General features: G+C 36.7%; 2 protein-coding genes across 2 annotated transcripts in view; both read left to right on the top strand.

Moving 5' to 3' along the window:
* The window catches only part of LOC135225877 (nitric oxide synthase-like protein), a 467,757-nt gene that overhangs the window by 108,177 nt on the left and 333,213 nt on the right, over window positions 1-26,367 (top strand).
* The window catches only part of LOC135220274 (mucin-2-like), a 116,648-nt gene that overhangs the window by 53,447 nt on the left and 36,834 nt on the right, over window positions 1-26,367 (top strand). Inside the window, exon 4 of the mRNA XM_064257537.1 lies at window positions 11,373-11,490. Within this exon, the coding sequence (XP_064113607.1) occupies window positions 11,373-11,490 (118 nt within the window). The remainder of the gene's footprint in view (window positions 1-11,372; window positions 11,491-26,367) is intronic.

The following is a 26,367-nucleotide window of genomic DNA, read 5'->3' as shown; positions in this document are numbered from 1 at the left end:
AGGATCGCGGTCTTTCCTTGTGCCGGTCTTTGTCCCTCTTACTTACGACCTCGTAATATGCATCGGAGGAAATAAGTTGCTCCTTTCTGCAAAAGACAAGACAAATAACTCCCCCGTCCATTCCTGTAACCACCCCTCACCCCCAAACCCTACTGACGATCAAGGACAACGCTCCCCTGAAGAAGGGACCTGGTTTTATTGGTCGTACCATACATTGGGTCCGCCACTGCTCTACAAGTGGCTTTGTTGTTTGCGAGCGGGTTTGTATTTTGCCGGTGGTTTTGTAATTTCAAGGTTCTTTTTCGGTCTATATGTGGTTTTTGTGTTTAGCGAGAAGTTGCGTTCTTTGTAGATGGAGTTGTTCTTGGCAAATAGTTTTGCTATTTGCAAGTGGCTGTGTTCTTTGTAAATGGCTCTGCTCTGTATAGATGCTTTGGTCTGCAGAGGGGTTTGTTCTTTGTATGTGGTTTTGCTCTCTGTACGCGTTACGTAACTTTGCAAGTAGTTTTGATTATTATTAATATTTTTTTTTTTTTTTTTACAAATGGTTTGTTCCTAGCAAGTGGTGCTTTTTATACAAGTGGAATTTCAGCTTTGCGAGTGGGTTCTTCTTTTCATTCAAGTCTTCTGGGTTGTTGAATTGCGCGATCGGCACTTTCCACATCACTTCGAGGCTGAGTAATTAGTCTTGATTCTTTGTTGGAACCGTTTGTATCTTCATGCGTGTTATAATAAAGTTTTTTTTCTTGTATTTGCAAAATGAAAATTTATTAAATTTTCTATCTCTTATGAATGTTTTTTTTTTATTCTGTTGATTTTCTATGTTTATGTGATATAGTTCAACGTTTTGGTGATAACTTAATAGACAGGATTATTTGAAAATTTTCTTTCCTGAAAATGATACTCGATTTTTTCCTCACCTAAAAAAAGGATATAAAATAATTTCCTCACATGCCTTGCTTTTGTTACCAACTGTGTTCTAGAGGACGTCTTGTTGCTGGTAGATTGTTTTAAATTGATTAAGATGCTACAGCATGCCCAGATATACATTGGACAATTGATCAGTACATAGTGATATAAGTTGAGACAATTAATTACTAAAATGGCATCAGAACCAATTGCTCAGTTACTGTTTTAGTGATCCCAAAATTGTTTTCCCATCTTGATCAGTTTCGGAGTAGGTTATTTTAAGATTTCTGTCATTGTATGCTATGCTTTTAAAGTGTAACGTCTTCACTGATGTAGAACGCGTATAGAATCACCTCATTGTACTGTTTAAAGTGTGAATGAGAGTGCAAGACAAGAATGGTTAAATTATGTATGAATTGCTGGAAGAAGATATCGTTTGTTTGCATAATTTAATTAAAACTTCTTATTATTAGAAAATACTAATTTTTGATATGTGTCACCTTCAAATCTTGCATTGGAACAGCGAAACGAAGTTGAGCTGTAAATGGCAGGGAAGCATTTTAAGAGAGAGAGAGAGAGAGAGAGAGAGAGAGAGAGAGAGAGAGAGAGAGAGAGAGAGAGAGAGATATTCTCTGATGGAACGAGTGAAAAGAATTGAAAACGCTCTCTGATGAACTGTGCTGTACAGGGTGTGTGTTTTTCATACTTGGGGAGAAGATACACAAAGAAAAAATTGAAATGAAAATTTGGAATGGGGAGGACAAAAGTAGGTTAGGTTTTGCTCTAGAACAATCATAGACAGTTGCAGAATGCGCTAGTACGCGGGGCTCAGCTTGGCGATTGTCGAATGCGCCAGTTCACAGTGCAGGCCGGGAGCATAAATATTATGTGGAAGCCATATTGAAGACAGGTTTTTGCGAAAGTCACAAATACTACTATTCAGATGCGAAATAGCGAAAGCCAAGCTGAAAACTGTCTATTCAACAGCAGAAACAGCTGCAAAAATTGTTATTCAGATGTGAAATACCGGAAGCCACGGTGAAAATGGCCTTTGCAGCAGCAGCAGCAGCAGAAGCGTTCATAAAAACCTTCATTCAAATGTGAATCGAAAAAATAGGAAGTCATCGGAGCTGGAGAATCGAGTAGGGTAGTGTGCCGAGTGCTTCTGAAAGAAGAAGGGAATTCGCTAAATATTGCCGGGGTTAAGGAAAGGGATAAGGCTCGGGGAAGAGATAGACGACCAGGGTAGATAAAAGCGGTAAATTGATTACGGTCGTTCATGATGTTTTGGAAAAACTGTTTATTGTAACTAATCTGTTAAGGTGCGTTGAAATAGTAAACTGTGGCTTTTAAGAGCAATAATATGGTAGCAGTAATCGATTTTGTGTGTAGAATACGACAGAATAATGTTAGAAATTAAATGACTATAGTAATGGAAAAGTATTTGTAAAAATAATAAATGCGTTTGTAAATGTAATAAATGGGTTATACTATTAATTAATCCCAGTATTGAAACAGCTCAATGCAAGGTAAATTTATAAGTGACTAGTGTATGCAGACTCTTCACTTACTTTCGCTGAACCGCTGACCATCGGTATTTTGACGTCAACTTGTAGTATCAAATCAGTCAGTCAGTCTACTTTTTCTGAGCCTTGGTTCCCGACGAAAGAGAAAAGCGACTGAAACTCAGCCTTATGACTTGGCGCTGGATGGTGACGGTTAGGAAAAGTGTGAGACTGGTAAAAGGAGGATTAAGAGAAAAGTATGCGTAACATGAACCGAAGAACAAGTTAAAACTTCACGAAAAAATCTTTACGAATACGAATACCTGAAGCATGACGAAAGGATGGGAGAAAGATCAAAATTAGATTTATTTGTGAAAAAGAAATAAAGCAGACGGGGGTAGAGGGGAGGCAGGAAGCATTTCCAGAAAGAAAGAGGCTTAATACCGGGAAAGAATGAGTCGATAGGAAAGATGAAAGGGAAAGAATGAGTCTACTTTGGAGAGTCAATATACTTTAGCTGGGTCTCTCTTCAATGTTCTTTTTACATTCTTTTTAGGCTGCATGAATAGCTGAGAAGGTAAATGAGGCTCCTAGTGTTTACCATTTCTATAGAATGTCTTTTGCGTTAAATGGGAAAAGGATTGGTGTGTGAAAAGAACGTTTGTGTTTCTGTTTAAACTCGAATATATCCTATATTTGTTGTTGATGCACGATAAACACACGCTATATATACGTATTTATACACACACACACACACACACATATATATATATATGTTTGTGTGTGTATGTGTATAAATACGTATATATAGCGTGTGTTTATTGTGCGTCAACAACAAATATAGGATATATTCGAGTTTAAACAGAAACACAAACGTTCTTTTCACACACACACACACACACACACACACTATATATATGTGTGTGTGTGTGTATGTGTGTGCATGTATATACATTAATATTGTGTACACATTGCTTTTGAGCAGTGGAAGTAAACTATGTATTATTTCTGTTTATAGTCGGGAACAGAATCTATTTTCTTCTTCAAAAGAATATACTTACTGCGAGTTTTTTTTTTTTTGTCCCAAATACCGTGCGTTAATTAAAAAAAAAACTTAGGCAATGTTTCTTGAAGGGGAATTACACGGAATAACTGTAAACTTCACGGATAATCAAGCCAAGGTCACACACACACACACACGCACACTGAGAGCTTCTGGTTTCGTGGAATATTTTCCTTTAACAATATACTGGAATCCTTACGTTTGGCTCTCTTAGACAAGTTCATCCTTTCTGATGGCACTCGTGTGGCTTGCTACTCCTGCGTTGTCCTTGACATTTCTCTCTCTCTCTCTCTCTCTCTCTCTCTCTCTCTCTCTCTCTCTCTCTCTCTCTCACTACTTGTCGTTTCAGACAATTACAATGCATTTTGAGCGCTTCAGCGGCGTGGTCGGTTTGGTCTTGGCCTGCCACCTCGATGGCAGCGAGCTCAATTTTCGGGCATTCCATTGAGGGGTGAGAGATGTGTATTTCTGGTTATAGAAGTTCACTCTCGACGTGGTTCGGAAGCCACGTAAAGCCGTTGGTCCCGTTGCTGAATAACCACTGGTTCCATGCAACGTAAAAACAAAATACAAACAAACTATACATTACGGTACTGTATCACTTATTTTACTTAAATACACACTCAGACAAACATTGTTCTATGCAGTACATATACATATGTATACATATATTATAAATATTTTATATGCTTCACATGAATATATATATATATATATATATATATATATATATATATATATATTATATATATATATATATATATATATATATTTCGTCGCGCTGTGTGTGCACGCATTTTAAAGCCCCCCGCCTCTCTCTCTCTCTCTCTCTCTCTCTCTCATCTCTCTCTTCTCTCTCTCTCTCTCGTCTTTGATACGTTAGCTGCCATACGGTATACATAGGGAGGTTATGCCATCCTCTTGTGTACCCATCTCACGTTAGTCCCTGATCCCAGGTGCCAGGGGGGGGGGGGAGTGAGGGTGGGGGGGGGGTGGGGGCGGGGAGGAAGAGGCCCCATATAAAAGAAATATCCAAGTCTACTGAGGTCTATTGTAAAACCGTTTCCTGCCAAAAAGGATCCTTTACGCTTTCCAATCAAGGGAAAGGGAATGGTAATTTCACTCTCTCTCTCTCTCTCTCTCTCTCTCTCTCTCATAGGGGAAGCTCGTTATGTCTCTTAATCGCAGATTAAATTAGATTAGAAATCAAGTCTCTCTCTGTCTCTTTTGTTGAAATTCGTTAACGTAGGTTTTCTGTCGATTTTGTATATATGAAAGCATTTCTCTCTCTCTCTCTCTCTCTCTCTCTCTGATTTGTAAAGATTCATAATCGCAAATTTTAAGTCCATTTTGTAGATATTTATGAAAGTATCTCTCTCTCTCTCTCTCTCTCTCTCTCTCTCTCTCTCTCTCTCTCTCAAGGTAAACACAGCATTCCATCGAATTCTAGTAAAATGGTCAAGGTGTGATGAATTATTTATCAGATTTACTACCTTTATACTGAACACAGAAAGAGACTAATGGTAAATAAGTAATCAAGTTCTCTCTCTCTCTCTCTCTCTCTCTCTCTCTCTCTCTCTCTCTCTCTCTCTCTCTCTCATAGAAACATAGAAAATACTGAAAGGCATAACAAAAGTAGACAGTAACCTATTTACGTTAAACGAAAACCAGACGAGAAATAATGGACGGAAACTAGAGCTGAAGAGGTACAACACATCCCATTGTGGGAACTTCTTTACCTACAAGATATGTGACACATGGAATAAGCTGCCATCAGATATTGTAAACAGCAACAGTGTGGAAGAGTTTAAAAGAAGGCTAGACAAGATCATTAGGACACTGAATGAACAGTAAGACCTACTCCTAGAGATAAGTGAGCACACGACGTCTCCTCGGATGGACTATAAAGTCTTTTAGATATCCTAATCCTTGTAACTCATTGTAACTCTCTCTCTCTCTCTCTCTCCTCTCTCTTCGGTCCTCTCTCTCTCTCTCTCTCTTTCAAAATAAGCTCAGTTTTCCTTCTAGTTCTAGTATAGTGGTGAAAGTGTGATGAATTATTTACTGGAGACAGACCGATAATTGTCTCGGCTAAAAGTGACGCTGGTTTAGATTTTTAAACCTTTTGCGTAACAGGTACTTTTCAAGGTTCGTTATCATAGGTAAACGAGGCAAACACGTTTCTAATTCAAAGTCACGTCTTCCAATATGTTTAGGCGTTTCTTCAGAAAATATTGGAGAATTGTATTTCTTTTGTTAGTAATAATAATAATCCTGTTAAAGAGAATGGCAGAATTAAGCGAGTTGATTTTATGTATTGTTTTTTTCTATTTTTCTTATACTTCGCTTCTCTGGCCCTGCGATGTTTCTGAGTAACTGGCCAATATTCATATTGGGAATTTCTAACAATTATAGAAATGCTGAAGGTGATCTTTTATTTTATTAAAATAGGATCTCAGGTCCAGGTCAAGCAGGGGTCGCCATTCAGTGCGTCATATAATAAGTGCCCAATAATAATAATAATAATAATAATAATAATAATAATAATAATAATAATAATAATAATAATAATAATAATAACAATTGTGAAATAAATCCACAGTTATGTATGGTTTTAAATAGATTTGTACACGTACTTACACATACTTATCTGTGGTTTTGTTTCTCCATTTCAAGACTCATGCTTCCATGTAAAGGTTTCCAGAGTTGTTTCAGAGAATATCATCAATAAAGTATTTCCAATTTTAAATTTTGTGTGTTACACGTTTGATTATTTTTAAAAGTTTGGTATTATGCTTTAGATGATAATAATAATAATTCCCTAACAGGTGCAAAAATTGCTTCAGAATTAAATAATTTCTTACAAAGTTTTGCTCGGCACACTGTAGTCCATTCCATTTTAGAACATTTTTGAATTAAAGAATATTTTTGCTTTTTAAACAGAATCAAATGATTGCAAAATACGCGCCATTATCATTATCAGAGCTAAACCAGGTGGCATTTAGACCCGATCTCACGTGAAATTGGCTTTAAATCTCATGGTACTGTGGCGATAATGATTTCCAGGATATATATTGTAGGGGAATTCTGAAAAATCTATAATCACACTAACTGGACTTAATATATAACCGTCACTTTCAGTTGAAAAAGAAGCCTTGAATGAAAGGCTACCATTAACATTTATTATACATACCATTTAATAAATCTAAAATAATACATTCTTGAGTGAGAGTTTACTAAAATGGTTTATTTTCGTATGATCGTAAGCTGATTCCAAAGAATGCTATTTGATCTCTAAAAAAATATGCCATTTGTTATTATAAGTTCTTTAGTTGAAATTTACGTTTAATAATTACGAGACTTTTCATTAATAACGAATGGAAAAGTTAGTTTATATTTTCTTAAGATCAAATAATTACATTTTGTACATTCTTTTAAGTGAGACCTAGTTAGGCAGATTGGTGCAATCGTTCTAAAATAGTGGAAAATAATGTTTTGTATTTTCTTAGAAAATGATGTGCAGCTATTTTTAAGTATGAGTATTTTGAGTAATAAAACTCTAGAATTATCGATAAAAATATTCCATCTTCCTTTATGCTCCATCATTTCTTCATGTCATCCGAAAACAATCCAAAATGAAGAGGACAAATTCACGAATCAAATTTATCTAATCAGCATTGATTTTAGTTCTTGTCATTTCCTCGTTCTCCTCCCTGTCCTTATTTATGACTCATCAACCGCCCACTTGAAGGCTGTTAAAAGAGATTCGCTATCAAGGATATTACGATCGTTATCTCGTGCACCCTAACTTTTAATTCACACGTAGTTGTGTCAGTCGATGATCGAGGTTGATTTGTATGGAATGTCGGGTTCAGAGGACCAAAGGTTTATCTGGTACAGATTCGAAATGACTTTTAGACAGTTTTTGTAAAGCCGACTTTTTTTTTTTTTTTTTTTTTTTTTTTTTTATAAATTTGTCATTTTACACAAACTCACTCTCTCTCTAGATTCGAAATGAGTTTTAGACAGTTTTTAATATATGATTATTTTTCAAACCGTCCGTTCCCACAAAGACTCTTCTCTTCTCTCTCCTTTCTCATCTCATCTCTCTCTCGTCTCATCTCTCTCTCTCTCTCTCTCTCTATATATATATATATATGGTATGTTAATATATATATATATATATATATATATATATATATATATAATATATATATATTATACACACACATATATATATATATATATATATATATATATATATATATATATATATATATATATATATATATATATATATATATATTTTGTTTCTTATTTTGTCGTTCCATCAGCTAAGGACTTATCTTCGAGCCTATATCTTCATTAAAGAAAGTTCTTTATCTAATTTCAGAGAGGCTCCTATCGATTTTCCCCCCAACCTTTCTCTCTCACGGAAAAAAGCTAAAATAATTTACTTTCCTCCTTAGAGAAAGAGCAAATAATACACCGGATTTTCACCATTAGTCCTTCATTCATTATTTTAGGCCTGGATTGGGTTGGTGCCTCCTTCATTGGTGAGAGAGAGAGAGAGAGAGAGAGAGAGAGAGAGAGAGAGAGAGAGAGAGAGAGAGCGCACCGTATGTGGTTTGAACCTGTGAATAGTTTTCGTTGCCTGATGAACGTGAGATGAAATATTATGTGTTATGCTCGTAGAGTTTATTAATCTAATTTTTGTAGCTTATTTTGTTATTTTCATAGTAAATACTCGATGAAAGGGCAATGTTCAAAATAGATATTTTCCAAATTTATACGCGATACACATAACATTTATTTTGCAGCTTATTCATTCGGAAAATCATGATCATTTTTAGGTGCAACGCTGTTGAAACCATTAGATGTATGTTGATTAAAGCGATTATTGGTACAAAGCTTCCCAGACAGAATAATGTACTACAGACTAAATGTTGTTTACAATGTCTTCATTCAGCATTTAACACTATTCTCCAATACCATTTGAACCAGTTAGGCAATAATTTATCGAATCAACTGTCACAAAAGGGAAGTTAATACGCTCGAATACCTTGTCGAATTTTCGCTTGCTGTCAAGTGCAACTTCTCCAGTGTTTGAAAATTTCTCGTAGTCCTTTTGTAACATTTTAAGTTTCTTTACGCTTTGAATTTCTCATCAATGCGATTTAGATGGCCTGGTTTGGCTGTCATGCTATTTTATATTGATCAGTGAATCACTCTTCCATCTACTTCGTATCTCATATTTCTATCTCCACGTTCGTGGCTTGAGGTGTTCGGTAACATTTCATTCTGAAAGATCGTGTTCAGAATTCCAAGTGTATCTCCGAACACTCTGGCTTCGATCTTTCATGCATTTGGAATGCATTTCGCTGGCGATAGCGGAATTTTGTGATGGTTTATATTGCTGTAGTTTTGAGCAATTTGATAAACACTTCAAACACTTGTTTTTGTTAAGGTCTGTTAATTATTTTCCCTGAGATAAACATGGAAGATTTTTCAATTTAACTTACTAACACATTATGAAAATAATCTTATGCAGCGTCAAGTTTTTAGGCGAAGAAATCAGATTATCGGTGGTGAGCAAAATATTAATTTTGTAAAATAAGATTTATCCAAATCAAAGAGACGTACAATAATCTTGCGCCTGAACGGTAAAATGTCGAAAGTACAGTTTATAAGACGAATCTCCTTTGTCATAACAAAATGGCAGTAAAGGTATTTATGTATTGTTTTTATACGAGTAGGTTAAAATGTTAGACTGCAGGTAAATGGCCCAATTCAGTTTCCATTCATGCTTGATTGTGTATGGTTTGTTGTATGTGTGTATGTACGTCTGTGCATATGGTTGTATTTTTACCCGTTAAGCTCTACAGATATACTGGACTATAAAATGAAACCAGTGGCATTTCGAACTCGTCCCATCGAAAAAAGAAATTGTGGTTTTCCAAAACTGAATTATACTCTGTGATTCGTTTCCAACGAGCGTCATATTTTCACCCTTATATCCAAATGCTTTTAACATGTGCCTTTTTTTCTGTGCGGATAATAAAAAAAAGTAAAGACTGCTATATGCAGTTTATTAAGTTAATTGCTTTATATATTTCTTGCTCGCGTGCTTGCAATATATGAAAAAGATCTCGGTTTTCATTTTAAAAAGGGGACATGAACAGGTGTAGGTATTGACATACTGGGAATTCTCTGGTAAAATGAATGAGTTAATATTAAGCGAAAAATCCGATAACTGTTTAAGATATTAAATTTTCGGTTATGAGCTGTTATCTTCAAGTTTGTCTGTAATTTAGATTTCGTATATTTTTACGAATAACACAAAATTAATCTATTTAATAAAATGGTCAAGGATTTCCAAAAAGCCATAATATAATACGCCGCTAAAACGTGTTTTCTCATGGAAATCAATGTCGTATATAATTGCATTTCGTTATATATAATTGTCGCATATCATAATCCAAGGTACTCTAGCCTCAGGTAACGTCCACACTGCAGGAAAACATATCAGTAACATACGTTGGCAAAAAATCGCACAAACTCGCAAACAGGTTGAATACAAGTCAACGACGTATTGGTGTTTATGACCAGAGTCCCTCATGCATTTGCCAAAGGTTCGTGATATGTAAGCGACATGTTATCGATGTGTCTGTGACATGTTTTTACTGTAGTGTGCATTCACCCTAACGCAAACAAATCTTGTAATGTAACCTTAGTATCCCAACGAACCCAGATAATGGGTAGGGGGATTTTATACCCCCTTGAAACCCCCCCCCCCCCCCCTCCCCCCCCCCCCCCCCCAACATCCCGCCCCACTTGACAAATGACAGTGACACTGCGCCGGATTGCTTTCAACCCTGAATTTAGATAAGATTTCGATTCCATTATCATTGTCATTATCCTCGTTTTTCTTCGATTTTTCTTTAATTGGCGTCCGGACAGGAGAATGACATTTAAATGCCCACACAGTTGCCCTTTAGACTAAAAAAAAAAAAAAAAAAAAAAAGGATTGTCGGTCCGTTTGTACTTTGACGTTCATAGATATTGGACATATTAAAAATATATAATTGATATGGCTGGTTTTGCTAGTGTAACTTAATTTAGATTATTGTGAAAATAAGAGGAGAAAGATACGAGGGAAGAAACAGTATTAATTAGAAAATGTAATAATAATAATAATGAGAGAGAGAGAGAGAGAGAGAGAGAGAGAGAGAGAGAGAGAGAGAGAGAGAGAGAGAGAGAGAGTTTGCTGGAAGAATATTTGGAGAGACAGTGTATGATAATGCAAACTTCGAACAATATCTATGTTAAGTGGAAACAGTTCTTCAGCCCTGGGATGGGAGGTACAACTAGGGAAAATATATGTATGTATGTATGTATGTATGTATGTATGTATGTATGTGTATGTATGTATGTATGTATGTATACATATATATGTATAATATATATATATATATAATATATTATATATATATATATAAAGAGAGAGAGAGAGAGAGAGAGAGAGAGAGAGAGAGCCATAAGGACCTTGAGGAAGGTATTTCAGGCATTTGCATGGTTTATTGCTAACGTTTCAAGGCCTAACCTTATTACGAAGTTGTAAATTATATACAAATGCATTAAAACATCATAAAAACTCGCACTGAAAAATAATATGGTAAAAAAAAATACCAAAGATTCATTTTAAAATGCCAGAAGGAGAAAGGTATTACCATCCAAGTGGAAAGAAATAATACGAGTGACAAGGAGAAACGTTAAAAGTTCAGGGTAAACTTATGCTAAGAAAAAAGGGGTGGAGGCAGTTTGCTTGTTTAACTTCGGAGCCCTCGATAAAATTTTAAATTGACTGTATTCAATATTTATTTTGCAATTTTTAGCATGCTGCTGTGTACTGGAAAACTCTGGATTCGACAGCTGGACCCGAGTACGAAACCTCAGCAATAAACCATACAAATGCCCGAGATGTCTTCCTCAAGTTCCTTATGGCTATATTATGTTTGTGAATACACACACACACGCACGCACACACACACACACACACACACACACACACACACACATATATATATATTATATATATATATACATACGTATATATATATTATATCTATACAAACACACAAACGCGCGCGCGCACACACACACACACCTATATATATATATATATATATATATATATATATATATATATATATACAGAGGTAGATAGATACATAGATACGTAGATTTTATCTACGTATATTCATACACCTGCTCACATAGACTTAAATAAGTGTTTTGGAGAGAGAGAGAGAGAGAGAGAGAGAGAGAGAGAGAGAGCTCGGAACAGCTGTGGCTCTTGCAGTAATTGTGATTGCGGTAAGCGAGATGATAGATGGGAAACGGATGAAAGAAAATAGAAAAAATACGTGCACAGAAAATCTGAACGGAGAAGAAGGAAAACCCCAGAGAAGAAAGCAAATTTGTAGGAGGAGATAAAGAAGAATGAAGGAAGAAGATGTTAAGGGAAATTTGAAGGAGATTGCACGGGCAAATTACGGAATAAAACGGAGAGGAAGTGGATAAGTGGATAACGGGGGTGAATCCGTAGAAACAAACAGTGACAAAAATAGGTAGCAGAAGAAAGTGTCGAGAACTCAAGGGAAATAGAAGGAAAGCTTAAGTAATTTAAGGTATGATAAACTGCTGGGAACTGATTGAAATATTGATAGAGAAGGGAAATTTGAAGAAATGAAAACTTTGCAAATACAGAAGGAATTTAATTTTGCTTATTAAAGATGGTGCGCCTAAATGTTACTTAATTAATGGATACAAAATAAGATTGCTTTGAGAGAGAGAGAGAGAGAGAGAGAGAGAGAGAGAGAGAGAGAGAGAGAGAGAGAGAAATTTCTTTTAATGGCTCGATTTATGCCTTATGGAAATTCTCTTACATCTAGGTAAGAAGAAAAAGAAGGAGAGAGAGAGAGAGAGAGAGAGAGAGAGAGAGAGAGAGAGAGAGAGAATTTCTTTCAATGACTAGACTTATTATGTCTTATGGAAATTCTCTTACATCTAGGTAAGAAGAGAGAGAGAGAGAGAGAGAGAGAGAGAGAGAGAGAGAGAGAGAGAGAATGGGGGGAGTCCTTTGAAAAAGTGGGGTAATTAAGAAATAGAAAATGGAACACTATCATCTTTGATTTTTATGATTGAATGCTTTGAATTTTCGTCGTCCAGAGACATTGTGTAAAAATCGTGTCAAAATGCTTTAAATCTCCTTATCAAGTCACGTCATCCGATTCCTCTATTATCACCGTCTCATCGCGAATGTTTTATCCTTATCTCTCTCTTTATCGCGACTGGCCATTAACAACCCATTAGTTTCGAGAGGTTTTCTTAATTGTTTGTCTTTTTTTATGGTCGTTATATGTTCGTCGATTGACACCTCTTAGCAGCTTGCTACGAAACTTTGCACCAAGCTGTCAAATTCGACGGTGAAATTAAAAGATAAGTTTCTCTCAAACTTTAGACCGAGCTGTCAATTTCTGTGGTCAAATTGAAAATTGAGTTTGACTTTAAATTTTAAATCGAGCTGTCAATTTCTGTGGTAAAATTGAAAATTAAGTTTGACTTTAAACTTTAAACCGAGCTGTCAATTTCTGTGGTAAAATTGAAAATTAAGTTTGACTTTAAACTTTAAACCGAGCTGTCAATTTCTGTGGTAAAATTGAAAATTAAGTTTGACTTTAAACTTTAAATCGAGCTGTCAATTTCTGTGGTAAAATTGAAAATTAAGTTTGACTTCAAACTTTAAACCGAGCGGTCAATTTCTGTGGTAAAATTGAAAATTAAGTTTGACTTCAAACTTTAAACCGAGCGGTCAATTTCTGTGGTAAAATTTAAAATTAAGTTTTGAATTCAGACTTTAAACCGAGCTGTCAATTTCTGTGGTAAAATTTAAAATTAAGTTTTGACTTCAGACTTTAAACCGAGCTGTCAAATTCGGCGGTGAAATTAAAAGATAAGTTTGACTTCAGACTTTAAACCGAGCTGTCAATTTCGGTGGTAAAATTGAAAATTAAGTTTGCCTCAAACTTTAAACCGAGCTGTCAAATTCGACGGTAAATTAAAAGTTAAGTTTGACTTCAAACTTTATACGAGCTGTCAATTTCAGTGGTCAAATTGAAAGTTATGTTTGACTTCAAACTTTAAACCAAGCTGTCAATTTCGGCGGTAGAATTAAAAGTTAAGTTTGACTTCAAACTTTAAACCGAGTTGTCAATTTCGGTGGTCAAATTAAAAGTTAAGTTTGACTTCAAACTTTATACCGAGCTGTCAATTTCGGTGATCAAATTGAAAATTAAGTTTGAGTTAAGTTTGACTTCAAACTTTAAACCGAGCTGTCAATTTCGGTGGTCAAATTAAAAATTAAGTTTGAGTTAAGTTTGACTTCAAACTCTAAACCGAGCTGTCAAATTCGGTGGTCAAATTGAAAGATAAGTTTGACTTCAAACTTTAAACCGAGCGGTCAATTTCGGTGGTCAAATTGAAAATTAAGTTTGACTTCAAACTTTAAACCGAGCTGTCAATTTCGGTGGTCAAATTGAAAATTAAGTTTGACTTCAAACTTTAAACCGAGCTGTCAATTTCGGTGGTCAAATTGAGAGTTAAGTTTGACTTCAAACTTTAAACCGAGCTGTCAATTTCGGTGGTCAAATTGAAAGTTTAGTTTGACTTCAAACTTTAAACCGAGCTGTCAATTTCGGTGGTCAAATTGAAAGTTAAGTTTGACTTCAAACTTTAAACCGAGCTGTCAATTTCGGTGGTCAAATTGAAAATTAAGTTTGACTTCAAACTTTAAACCGAGCTGTCAATTTCGGTGGTAAAATTTAAAATTAAGTTTTGACTTCAGACTTTAAACCGAGCTGTCAAATTCGGCGGTGAAATTAAAAGATAAGTTCGACTTCAGACTTTAAACCGAGCTGTCAAATTCGGTGGTCAAATTGAAAGTTAAGTTTGACTTCAAACTTTAAACCGAGCTGTCAAATTCGGTGGTAAAATTGAAAGTTAAGTTTGACTTCAAACATTAAACCGAGCTGTCAAATTCGTCGGTGAAATTAAAAGATAAGTTTTGCATCAAACTTTAAACCGACCTGTCAATTTCGGTGGTCAAATTGAAAGTTAAGTTTGACTTCAAACTTTAAACCGAGCTGTCAATTTCGGTGGTAAAATTGAAAATTAAGTTTTGACTTCAGACTTTAAACCGAGCTGTCAATTTCGGTGGTAAAATTGAAAATTAAGTTTTGACTTCAGACTTTAAACCGAGCTGTCAATTTCGGTGGTTAAATTGAAAATTAAGTTTGACTTCAAACTTTAAACCGAGCTGTCAATTTCGGTGGTCAAATTGAAAGTTAAGTTTGACATCAAACTTTAAACCGAGCTGTCAATTTCGGCGGTAAAATTGAAAGTTAAGTTTGACTTCAAACTTTAAACCGAGCTGACAATTTCGGCGGTCAAATTGAAAGTTAAGTTTGACTTCAAACTTTAAACCGAGCTGTCAATTTCGGTGGTAAAATTGAAAATTAAGTTTTGACTTCAGACTTTAAACCGAGCTGTCAATTTCGGTGGTTAAATTGAAAATTAAGTTTGACTTCAAACTTTAAACCGAGTTGTCAATTTCGGTGGTCAAATTAAAAGTTAAGTTTGACTTCAAACTTTAAACCGAGCTGTCAATTTCGGTGGTAAAATTGAAAATTAAGTTTTGACTTCAGACTTTAAACCGAGCTGTCAATTTCGGTGGTTAAATTAAAAATTAAGTTTGAGTTAAGTTTGACTTCAAACTTTAAACCGAGCTGTCAAATTCGGTGGTCAAATTGAAAGTTAAGTTTGACTTCAAACTTTAAACCGAGCGGTCAATTTCGGTGGTCAAATTGAAAATTAGTTTGATTCAAACTTTAAACCGAGCTGTCAAATTCGGTGGTCAAATTGAAAGTTAAGTTTGACTTCAAACTTTAAACCGAGCGGTCAATTTCGGTGGTCAAATTAAAAATTAAGTTTGAGTTAAGTTTGATTTCAAACTTTAAACCGAGCTGTCAAATTCGGTGGTCAAATTGAAAGTTAAGTTTGACTTCAAACTTTAAACCGAGCTGTCAATTTCGGTGGTCAAATTAAAAATTAAGTTTGATGTTAAGTTTGATTCAAACTTTAAACCGAGCGTGTTTCAAAGTTCGTGTCAATTGAAAGATAAGTTTGACTTCAAACTTTAAACCGAGCGGTCAATTTCGGTGGTCAAATTGAAAGTTAAGTTTTGACTTCAAACTTTACAATATAACCGACTGTCAATTTCGTGGTCAAATGTGTATTATAGAACTTAAATTTGAGTTAAGGTTTGTTTCCATCAAACTTTAACCGAGTCTGTCAAATTTCGTGTCAATTGAAAGATAAGTTTGACCTTCACAACTTTAAACCGAGCGTCGCATGTTTCGGTGGTCAAATTGTAGAAAAATTAATTTGACTTCAAAAAACTTTAATAACAACCAGCTGTCAATTTCGGTGGTCAAATTTGAAATTACGAGTTGACTTCAAACTTTAAACCGAGCTGTCAATTTCCGGTGGTCAAAATTGAAAGTAAGTTTTTTTTTGTGGAAAAAAATTTTTTTTTTAACTTCAAACTTTAAAACCGAGCTTTCATTTCGGTGGTGAAATTGAAAAATCTTAAGTGTGGACTTCAAACTTTAAACCTCGCTTGTCAATTTTCGGTGGGCAAATTGAAAAAAATATTAAGTTTGACTTCAAACTTTAAACCGATCTGTCAATTTTTTCGGGTGTCAAATGAAAGTTTAAGTTTTGACTTCAAATTTCTTTAAACGGACTGGTCAATTTGCGGGTGGTCCAAATTGTTTAGTGAAATGAGGGCTGTCAATTTCGGTGGTTCAAATTGAAAGTTAAGTTTGACTTCAAACTTTAAACCGAGCTGTCAATTTCGGCGGTAAAATTGATAGTCAAGTTTGACTTCAAACTCTGAACCGAGTTGTCAATTTCGGTGGTCAAATTGAAAGTTAAGGTTGACTTCAAACTTTGAACAGAGCTGGCAGTTCCGATGGTAAAATTGAAAGTTTGACCTCAACCTTTGAACCAAGCTGTAATATTCACGACAAAATTGAACATACATCATATAAGGACGCTGGTCACCAACCAGGCCTTGCACTAAGCTGTGAATATCGGTAGTAAAGTTGAAAGGTTGCCACCAAACTTTACAGCAAGCGCTCAATTTCGTAGTAGTTATACAATTGAAACCTTACCACCAAACCTTTCACTAAAATGTCAGTTTCGGTGGCAAAATAAAAATATTACCACCAAACTTGACACCAATCTGTTAATTTTGGTAAAAAAATTGGTTTCGTGCATATTCGCTTTCGTGTGAAATTTCTACAGCGAAATACATACGGTCGGACATACGTTTATTTCCGTGATTTTTCCTTAGCCAAAACACGTGACATCAATTTTACATATTTAAAGAAAGCACAGATGTTGGCTGTCTAGTCAAAATTTGGCGTCAAGACAGAGGACGAGGTCTGGAGTCCTCATCCTCCCATATTTTTGAGTCCCTATTTAAGTGTCAGAAGTGTCAAATTCGACGCTTACTTTTGTGACCTTAAGTTGCCTTTCTGTGATGTACAGTATTTTAATGCATTTATAGGTTTGTAAAATAATTCGTAGGTGAAATGGAAGAAGAGATTCATTGCACTGAAAAGAGGGGAAGAGTCCTGTTAAAAAACAATGCATATTTAGTGAAGAATTCAAAATAGTTTCTCGCTTTAGGACGGCGATAAAGCAGCGTCAAAGAGAGATCATTTGCATTAAGAGAACTTCTCTCTTCCTTTCTTTCTATTTCTCCTAAAGCAATGGAATTTCCCTGCTACGAAAGGAAGGCTGAAGAAAGAAAAGTTATTAAAAAAGACGAAAATAAGATATATAACATAACAAGTGGACTTTATTGATTAATTCCTACACAGCTGCCACTTACTCATTGTTATTGGAGCTATACGTTGTCGTGGAGTTCGACAAAATAGTATTTTTGGGTAGGCAGGTGGGCGTGTGTTTAGGAGACCTGGGGGTTAGGATGGGGTCACATGGGGGGTTTGGGGGTGGAGGAGGAAAGGTGGGGGCTTGGGGGTGCAAGGCCATTGGAACTGGATGGATGGTCCCGCAGCATACAACCATCCAATAATTCTTCACAAACAATAAAAGCTGAATTGAACGTCCTATTCCCTTTTTTTCATTTTTTTTGTCAGCAACGAGGCCCTTTAGTAAACACAAACACACACACAAACACAAAAAGTGTTGTTTGTTCAGCTGAGGATTTTCTTGCCAGTAATCTCTTGTGTTGTTGAATGAATCCAGCCGACTGGTTTCGTTCGTAATGAGGATGGGAGGTTACAACTATTGCGTTTCGTTATCACTGTTGAAAGGATAATGTTGGCAGGATTTCCCAAGGGGCTACTGAAGAAGTAGCGTCAAAACTTGTATCATATGAGATTTTAAAAGTTAAAAGGATAGAGTTCAAGGGATTCCTTTAGAGGGCTTACTCTAGAGATCTAGAGGAAGGGCCCTGAAAGTTGTGAAATATTCTAAAAGGCTAGAAGTGCAGGTCTTAACGTAGTGACTTTCAGATAGGGGATAGAAAAATGTACGTAAGCTTGTGACATTTTCCAAAAATCTAGGAGAGGAGGCTGGTAAACTCTGAAGGGTTAAGCGGGCTAGAATAAGGGGTCTGGAAATTGTAACATTTTCTAAAGGGCTAGAAAAGCACGGCCAAAAATTGTGAATTGATTACAGGGTTAGAAGTATTGGACCTGAAAGTTGTGAAATTTATTAGAGTTCTAGAGAAAAAGCTAGGAAAACTACATTTTGTTTATTGAATGATTGAATTCACAGTGTTAATGAGACTTTCTAGCCGAAGATCCATTGACGCAGTCATTAATGATATTTCAGATGGTTAACGGATCACCTTTGAAAAGCTGTTGTGGAAGACTTCGAAGAAAAATGTCAATAACTGTTATCTGTACTTTTATCATTTAAAATACTGGAAGGCCATTGGTCAGGTGGTTTTCTAGATGACTCGGAGGAAATGCATTAAAGGATATACTATTTCCGTTGGTTGAAAATGCTTGTTTTTTAATGAGAGTTTTCATGAATGTGATTAACTGGTGGAACTATTTCGGAAAAAAGATTTGATTTTATTGGCAATAATACCCACCTGAGCAATGGAGGTGCACTGAATACAGTGGGTTCCAAGATTAATTTTCTTGATATTATTATTATTATTATTATTATTTATTATTATTATTATTATTATTGGAGAAACAAATCCAGTTATGTATGTATATGTAGCTGTATATATTTAAAGATGAATCTGTATAGAAAGCTTTCGGGGAACAGTTCGATTCATCTTTTCAACCGACTGAAGAGTACAGATTTATCTTTAAATATATGTACATATATATACTGTGGATTTGTTTCTCCATTTCAAAACTAATGCCATTATTATTATTATTATTATTATTATTATTATTATTATTATTATTATTATTATTATTATTATTATTATTATTATTATTATTATTGTCTATTACAGTCATCCTATTCGACTGGGTGGTTTTTATGGTGTGGGGTTCCGTGTTGCATCCTGCCGCCTTAGGAGTCCATCACTTTTCTTACTATGTGCCCTGTTTCCAGTAGCACACTCTTCTGCATGAGTCCTGGAGCTACTTCAGTATCTAGTTTTTCCAGGTTCCTTTTCAGGGATCGTGGGATCGTGCATAGTGTCCTATTATTATTATTATTATTATTATTATTATTATTATTATTCTTTATTTTTTTTTTTTTGCTCTATCACAGTCCTCCAATTCGACTGGGTGGTATATATAGTGTGGGGTTCCGGGTTGCATCCTGCCTCCTTAGAGTCCATCACTCTTCTTACTATGTGTGCCGTTTCTAGGATCACACTCTTCTGCATGAGTCCTGGAGCTACTTCAGCCTCTAGTTTTTCTAGATTCCTTTTCAGGGATCTTGGGATCGTGCCTAGTGCTCCTATGATTATGGGTACGATTTCCACTGGCATATCCCATATCCTTCTATTTCTATTTTCAGATCTTGATACTTATCCAATTTTTTTTTCCCTCTCTTTCTCTTCAACTCTGGTGTCCCATGGTATTGCGACATCAATGAGTGATACTTTCTTCTTGACCTTGTCAATCAACGTCACGTCTGGTCTGTTTGCACGTATCACCCTATCCGTTCTGATACCATAGTCCAGAGGATCTTTGCCTGATCGTTTTCTATCACTCCTTCAGGTTGGTGCTCGTACCACTTATTACTGCAAGGTAGCTGATGTTTCTTGCACAGGCTCCAGTGGAGGGCTTTTGCTACTGAATCATGCCTCTTTTTGTACTGGTTCTGTGCAAGTGCCGGGCATTCACTTGCTATGTGGTTTATGGTTTCACTTTTCGTATTGCACTTCCTACATATGGGAGAGATGTTATTTCCGTCTATCGTACTTTGAACATATCTGGTTCTTAGGGCCTGATCTTGTGCCGCTGTTATCATTCCTTCAGTTTCCTTCTTGAGCTCTCCCCTCTGTAGCCATTACCAATTGTCATTGCTGGCTAGTTCTTTAGTCTGTCTCATGCATTGTCCGTGCATTGGTTTTGTTGTGCCAGTCCTCTGTTCTTTCTGTCTTTCTCCTGTCCTCTGTATTTTATTTCTGGGGGTTCTTCGTCTGCTTTTATTAGTCCTTCTTCCCATGCACTCTTTAGCCACTCGTCTTCACTGGTTTTCAGATATTGCCCCAGTGCTCTGTTTTCGATGTTGACGCAGTCCTCTATACTTAGTAGTCCTCTCCCTCCTTCCTTTTGTGTTATGTATAGTCTGGTCCCGTATTTGCTCTTGGGTGTAGTGCTTTGTGTATTGTCATATGTTTCCTGGTTTTCTGATCTATGCTGCGGAGTTCTGCCTTCGTCCATTCCACTATTCCTGCGCTGTATCTGATTACTGGCACTGCCCATGTGTTTATGGCTTTTATCATATTTCCGGCGTTGAGTTTTGACTTGAGTATCGCCTTGAGTCTCTGCATATATTCTTTCCTGATCGTGTCCTTCATCTCTTGGTGTTTTATATCTCCTCCTTCCATTATTCCCAGGTATTTGTATCCTGTCTCATCTATGTGTTTGATGTTGCTCCCATCTGGTAGCTTTATCCCTTCAGTTTTCGTTACTTTGCCTTTTTGTATGTTGACTAAGGCGCATTTTTCTATTCCAAACTCCATCCTGATGTCCCCAGATACAATCCTTACAGTCTGGATTAGGGTATCTATTTCCTTGATGCTCTTACCATACAGCTTGATGTCGTCCATGAACATCAGATGGTTGATTCTGTTGCCTCTTTTCTTGAGTTGGTACCCGGCATCCATCTTCTGTAGTACTTTTTGTCATGGGAATCATGGCTACTACGAAGAGTAGTGGGGACAGTGAGTCGCCCTGGAAGATCCTCTCCTGATATTAACCTCTGCCTAGTCTTATTCCAGAGCTTGTAAGTATTGTATTCCAGTTGCGCATTGTATTTTTGAGGAAGCTGATGGTATTTTCCTCTGCCCCATATATTTTCAGGCATTCTATTAGCCATGTGTGTGGTATCATGTCGAAGGCTTTCTTATAGTCTATCCATGCCATGCTTAGGTTGGTTTTCCTTCTCCTACTGTTCTTCATTACCATTTTGTCTATCAGGAGCTGGTCTTTTGTGCCCCTACACTTCCTTCTGCAGCCTTTCTGTTGGTGGGGATGGTTGTTTGTCTCCTCTAGGTAGTTGTATAGCCTTTCACTGATGATACCTGCTAGTAACTTCCACATTATTGGTAGGCAGGTGATAGGCCTGTAGTTACTGGCTATATTTCCCTTACTCTTGTCTTTTTGTACTAAGGATGTTCTTCCTGTGGTCATCCATTTGGGTGCTTGGTGATTTGAGATACAATGCTGGAGTTGTTCTGCTATTCGTGGGTGTAGGGCCTTGAAGTTTTTGAGCCAGTATCCATGGACTTCATCGGGACCTGGGGCTTTCCAGTTTGGCATTTTCTTTAGTTGGTGTCTGACTGTGTCTGTCGTGATGTCTGTGAATCTTTGTTTTATTCTCCCTGTTTCTTCTTCCTTGACTTCCTGGAGCCATGTTGCATGTTTGTTGTGTGATACCGGATTGCTCCATATGTTTTCCCAGAGTCTCTTACTTGGTTCGGCTTCAGGAATTTCTGGGTGGTTGTCTTCCCCTCTTAGTTGGCTGTATAGTCTTTTCTGGTTGGTTCCGAATAGTTTGTTCTGTTGGTATCCCTTATTCCTGTTCATGTACCGTTGGATCTTATGTGCTTTGGCCTTAAGCCTCTGTTTTACATCTTCTATTGTGTTGTTTAATCCCCTCTCTTGTACAGTAAGATCCAAAACTGAAGCGACAAATTTCAGAGAATTTCGTTCGAAATTCACTAACTGGCAACTACAACTCGTAGCTGAAAAAATATATTTTTTTTTCTACAGTGAAAGCTCTATCAAGCAAAATAAAGCTAACATATGATGCACAAATATCAAATTAATGATATTTACAACAATCATACGAAAAAATTACGGTAATAGTAATTATTTTAAAGTATAGCAATTACTTCAAACTATAGACACGAAACAATTTGAAATTTTCGTTCAACACAGGATTACCAACATTACCAATGTATATTTCGAGCAATGTGGAAACAAATATTTAATATTATAGTGTACTATCGAATTAATTTTTAGCGAAACGATGCATAAAACCATGCAAGTATCAATAGAATTGCTGAAGGGAAAATCTCCGCGACATTAAACATAATCAACCATGAATGCACCTAGATTCAATGGAGAAGTTGGGGGTGGTTGGTAGTTCTGACTCTAGCTTCAAGGACCGAGCATAAAACACCATCTTCGAGAAAGGCTCTAACTGCTGCTGCTACCTTCAGGTGACTAGGCCTAGTTCCGGGCATTGCAAGGCTTACAATGCAGGGCCACTGTCTGTTATTTAGGCAAAGATAGAACCTTCAGGACCGACACCAGGACCTATCCTTGCACCTGGGAAACAGACTCGCTATATAAAAATAAGAAAGTCGGTCGCAAACAACCAGAACACCCGTAAAATCACCATCTGGTTAAGTAGGGAGACGACAGACCCAACCACCCTTCCCCCCTCTACCTCTACCTCCACCCACAATACTAACTCCACCTTTTTCACTTCAACCTATTACTTCAAATCTTCGAATCATATCCCAACCGTGAAATTTAAGACTGAATTTGGGTAAGTGGGCGTATCATAAGGGAGTGATATCACCCAAATTCATATCACCACTGACAACCAGCAATCAGTTCGATCCAGTCAAGTATTATTGCATAACAGAAATTTATGAGTTTTTGGGGTTTTTTTGGGGATATATATATATATATATATAGTATATATATATATATATATATATATATATATATATATAAAGAAGCACCCGAGCATGACCAATAGGCCTAGTGCTCGATTCTTAAAAGAGACCTCTGGTTATTCCTGATAGATAAAAACGTCCTGAGAGAGAGAGAGAGAGAGAGAGAGAGAGAGAGAGAGAGAGAGAGAGAGAGAGAGAGAGAGAGAGAGAGAGAGCATAACAGGGGATACTCGAATTGAAATAATACTCGCCAAGCATATTCACACTCCGGATCGTATGGACAAGAATAGTCTCACTTATGCACTGAAAGAAAAAAAAAAAAGTGGAAACCTACGAAATACTTGTCTGGTGCGACCCTGAACGCAATTCCGCATGCAAAAATTTGCACAATCGAGAAATTCCATGAAATTATTAACTAGCAAGCTGGAAAATATATTTCCTTGATTCTTGAAATAGGCCTAACCATGTAACCAACGCTAAACGCGCACATAACTTGGATTTCGTTTTTTTTTTTTTTTTTTTTTTTTTTGTTTTTTTTTTTTTTTTTTTTTTTTTTACATCAACTTGTCTTGTTAATATTTCATTTAATCAGATGCTAAACTTCTCTGTGCTTTATCAAAAGTAATCATAATAACTTTCGATATAACGCTATAAAAGTAGACAGTTAATTTACAAATATTAGGCCAATGCTTATGCACACGGTTCCTGCTGCCATTCTATGGTGAACACTTCATATCACACTTTGGAAGCCGCAGATGTTTCTTTGGGGAAATTCTTTTTTTTCTATTAATAAACAATTACTGAACTATCATTGATCATTCACTGGGGAAATACTTTGTGCGCTTATTCAGTTAATCACTGATACGTATTATCAGATAAATAGGTTGACAATAATTGGAATAAAATATACTAACTGGCAACCCCATGAGTTTCTATAGAAGTACGATCAATTCTGAGATTTGTCGCTTCACTTCTGGAACTTACTGTACTTTGTATTTCTCGTTGAGTTCCTCCCTTGTTTTCTTGCTTCTTAGCCTTTTTTCTGCCATCTCTTTCAGTTTACTCAAGTCAGATCTCATCACCATGATTTGCTTTTCCAGGCGCCTTTTCCAAGGAGGTTGCTGTTTTGGTTTCTGTTGGGTTGGTTGTGCTGGTGGTGTTGGTGTTCGAATTCCCATCAGTTCTGCTACTAATCTTGCTCCTGCATATGTCAAGTTATTTGTTTCTGTGATACTGGTGGTCTGTATTATGCCCAGTATTTCATTGACCTCACTTGTTTTCTCCCTCAATTTCTTGGTGTTGTAGGCTTTCATGGAGGGGATCTTTGTTCTCTCTGTATCTGGCTCCATCCATTGTCTAATCTTTTCTACCCATTCCGTCCTCTCTGTTACTTCGTCGGTGTTTCTTCGTGTGTCGTTGTTTGATACCTCATCCTCCCTGTCGTCATCTGTGGCATCGTCTCTCAGTTCGTCTTCGTGTAATTCGTTGTCGTGTGACATTTCCCTTTGCAGTTCTTCTCTTTCTGTTGGGGAGAGCCAGTTGTTTTTCTTTATGTTCCTTACTTGGTCTGCCAGCCTCTGCTCTGTTTGGGGGGTGTTATTCCTCTCATTCCAGATGTTGACCAATCTTCTTCTATATCCTCTCTCCGTCGGGTTGCTTCTGATGTAGCATCTCCATATTTCCATTTCTATTTCTTCTCTTGTCCATTTCTTCCTTTTTGCCTCTGTAGCTCCAATCTCAGGCTGTTGATTATTGTCGTTGTGGTGATCAGTTGCTGGATGACGACCTCCAAGTACCTGACCGTCTTCCCCTTCAATTGGGTTGACTACCTGGTTGCCGGACGAAGCTCCTCTGTTGCCAGAGGTTCCATTTACGTCGTTGTCGTTTAATCCTTCATTTCTTTCCATCATTGCTGAGTTTTTGCATATGTAACCCATAGCTGGACCCTACCCCATCAGGGATAGGTACTCATTTACAGCTGAGTAGACTGAGGAAATTATGGTAAAGATCCTTTCCCAAGGAATCAACGCCGAGGAGAGCGGTCACCCATCCAACGACTGACCAGAGCCAATGTTGCTTAACTTGACTTAAGTCTATTGACGACCTAACCCACTCCTCCACGGCGCCACATATTATTATTATTATTTTATTATTATTATTATTTTTTTTATTATTTTTTTTTTTTTTTTTTTTTTTTTTTTTTTATTTATTATTTATTTATTTTTTTTTTTTGCTCTATCACAGTCCTCCAATCGACTGGGTGGTATTTATAGTGTGGGGTTCCGGGTTGCATCCTGCCTCCTTAGGAGTCCCCATCACTTTTTCCCCCTCACACTCTTTTGCATGAGTCCTGGAGCTACTTCAGCCTCTATTTTTTTCTAGATTCCTCTTCAGGGATCTTGGGATCGTGCCTGTTGGCTCCTATGATTATGGGTACAATTTCTACTGGCATATCCCATATCCTTATTTCTATTTCAGATCTTGATACTTATCCATTTTTTCCCCTCTCTTTCTCTTCAACTCTGGTGTCCCATGGTATTGCGACATCAATGAGTGATACTTTCTTCTTGACTTTGTCAATCAACGTCACGTCTGGTCTATTTGTACGTATCACCCTATCCGTTCTGATACAATAGTCCCAGAGGATCTTTGCCTGATCGTTTTCTATCACTCCCTCAGGTTGGTGCTCGTACCACTTATTACTGCAAGGTAGCTGATGTTTCTTGCACAGGCTCCAGTGGAGGGCTTTTGCCACTGAATCATGCCTCTTTTTGTACTGGTTCTGTGCAAGTGCCGGACATTCGCTTGCTATGTGGTTTATGGTTTCATTTTTCGTATTGCACTTCCTACATATGGGAGAGATGTTATTTCCGCCTATTATTATTATTATTATTATTATTATTATTATTATTATTATTATTATTTTTATTATTATAATTATTATTATTATTGTCTATTACAGTCATCCTATTCGACTGGGTGGTTTATATGGTGTGGGGTTTCGTGTTGCATCCTGCCGCCTTAGGAGTCCATCACTTTTTTCTCACTATGTGCCCTGTTTCCAGTAGCACACTCTTCTACATGAGTCCTGGAGCTAGTCCTGGAGCTATTTCAGTATCTAGTTTTTCCAGGTTCCTTTTCAGGGATCGTGGGATCGTGCATAGTGTCCCTATTATTATTATTATTATTTATTTATTTTTTTCCTCCAATCGACTGGGTGGTATTTATAGTGTGGGGTTCCGGGTTGCATCCTGCCTCCTTAGGAGTCCATCACTTTTCTTACTATGTGCGCCGTTTCTAGGATCACACTCTTCTGCATGAGTCCTGGAGCTACTTCAGCCTCTAGATTTTCCAGATTCCTTTCCAGGGATCTTGGGATCGTGCCTAGTGTTCCTATGATT

The sequence above is a fragment of the Macrobrachium nipponense genome, chromosome 20 (assembly GCF_015104395.2).
Source record: "Macrobrachium nipponense isolate FS-2020 chromosome 20, ASM1510439v2, whole genome shotgun sequence".
In the NCBI taxonomy this organism is placed as follows: Eukaryota; Metazoa; Arthropoda; class Malacostraca; order Decapoda; family Palaemonidae; genus Macrobrachium; species Macrobrachium nipponense.
This window is presented reverse-complemented; position numbering and strand designations above follow the sequence as displayed.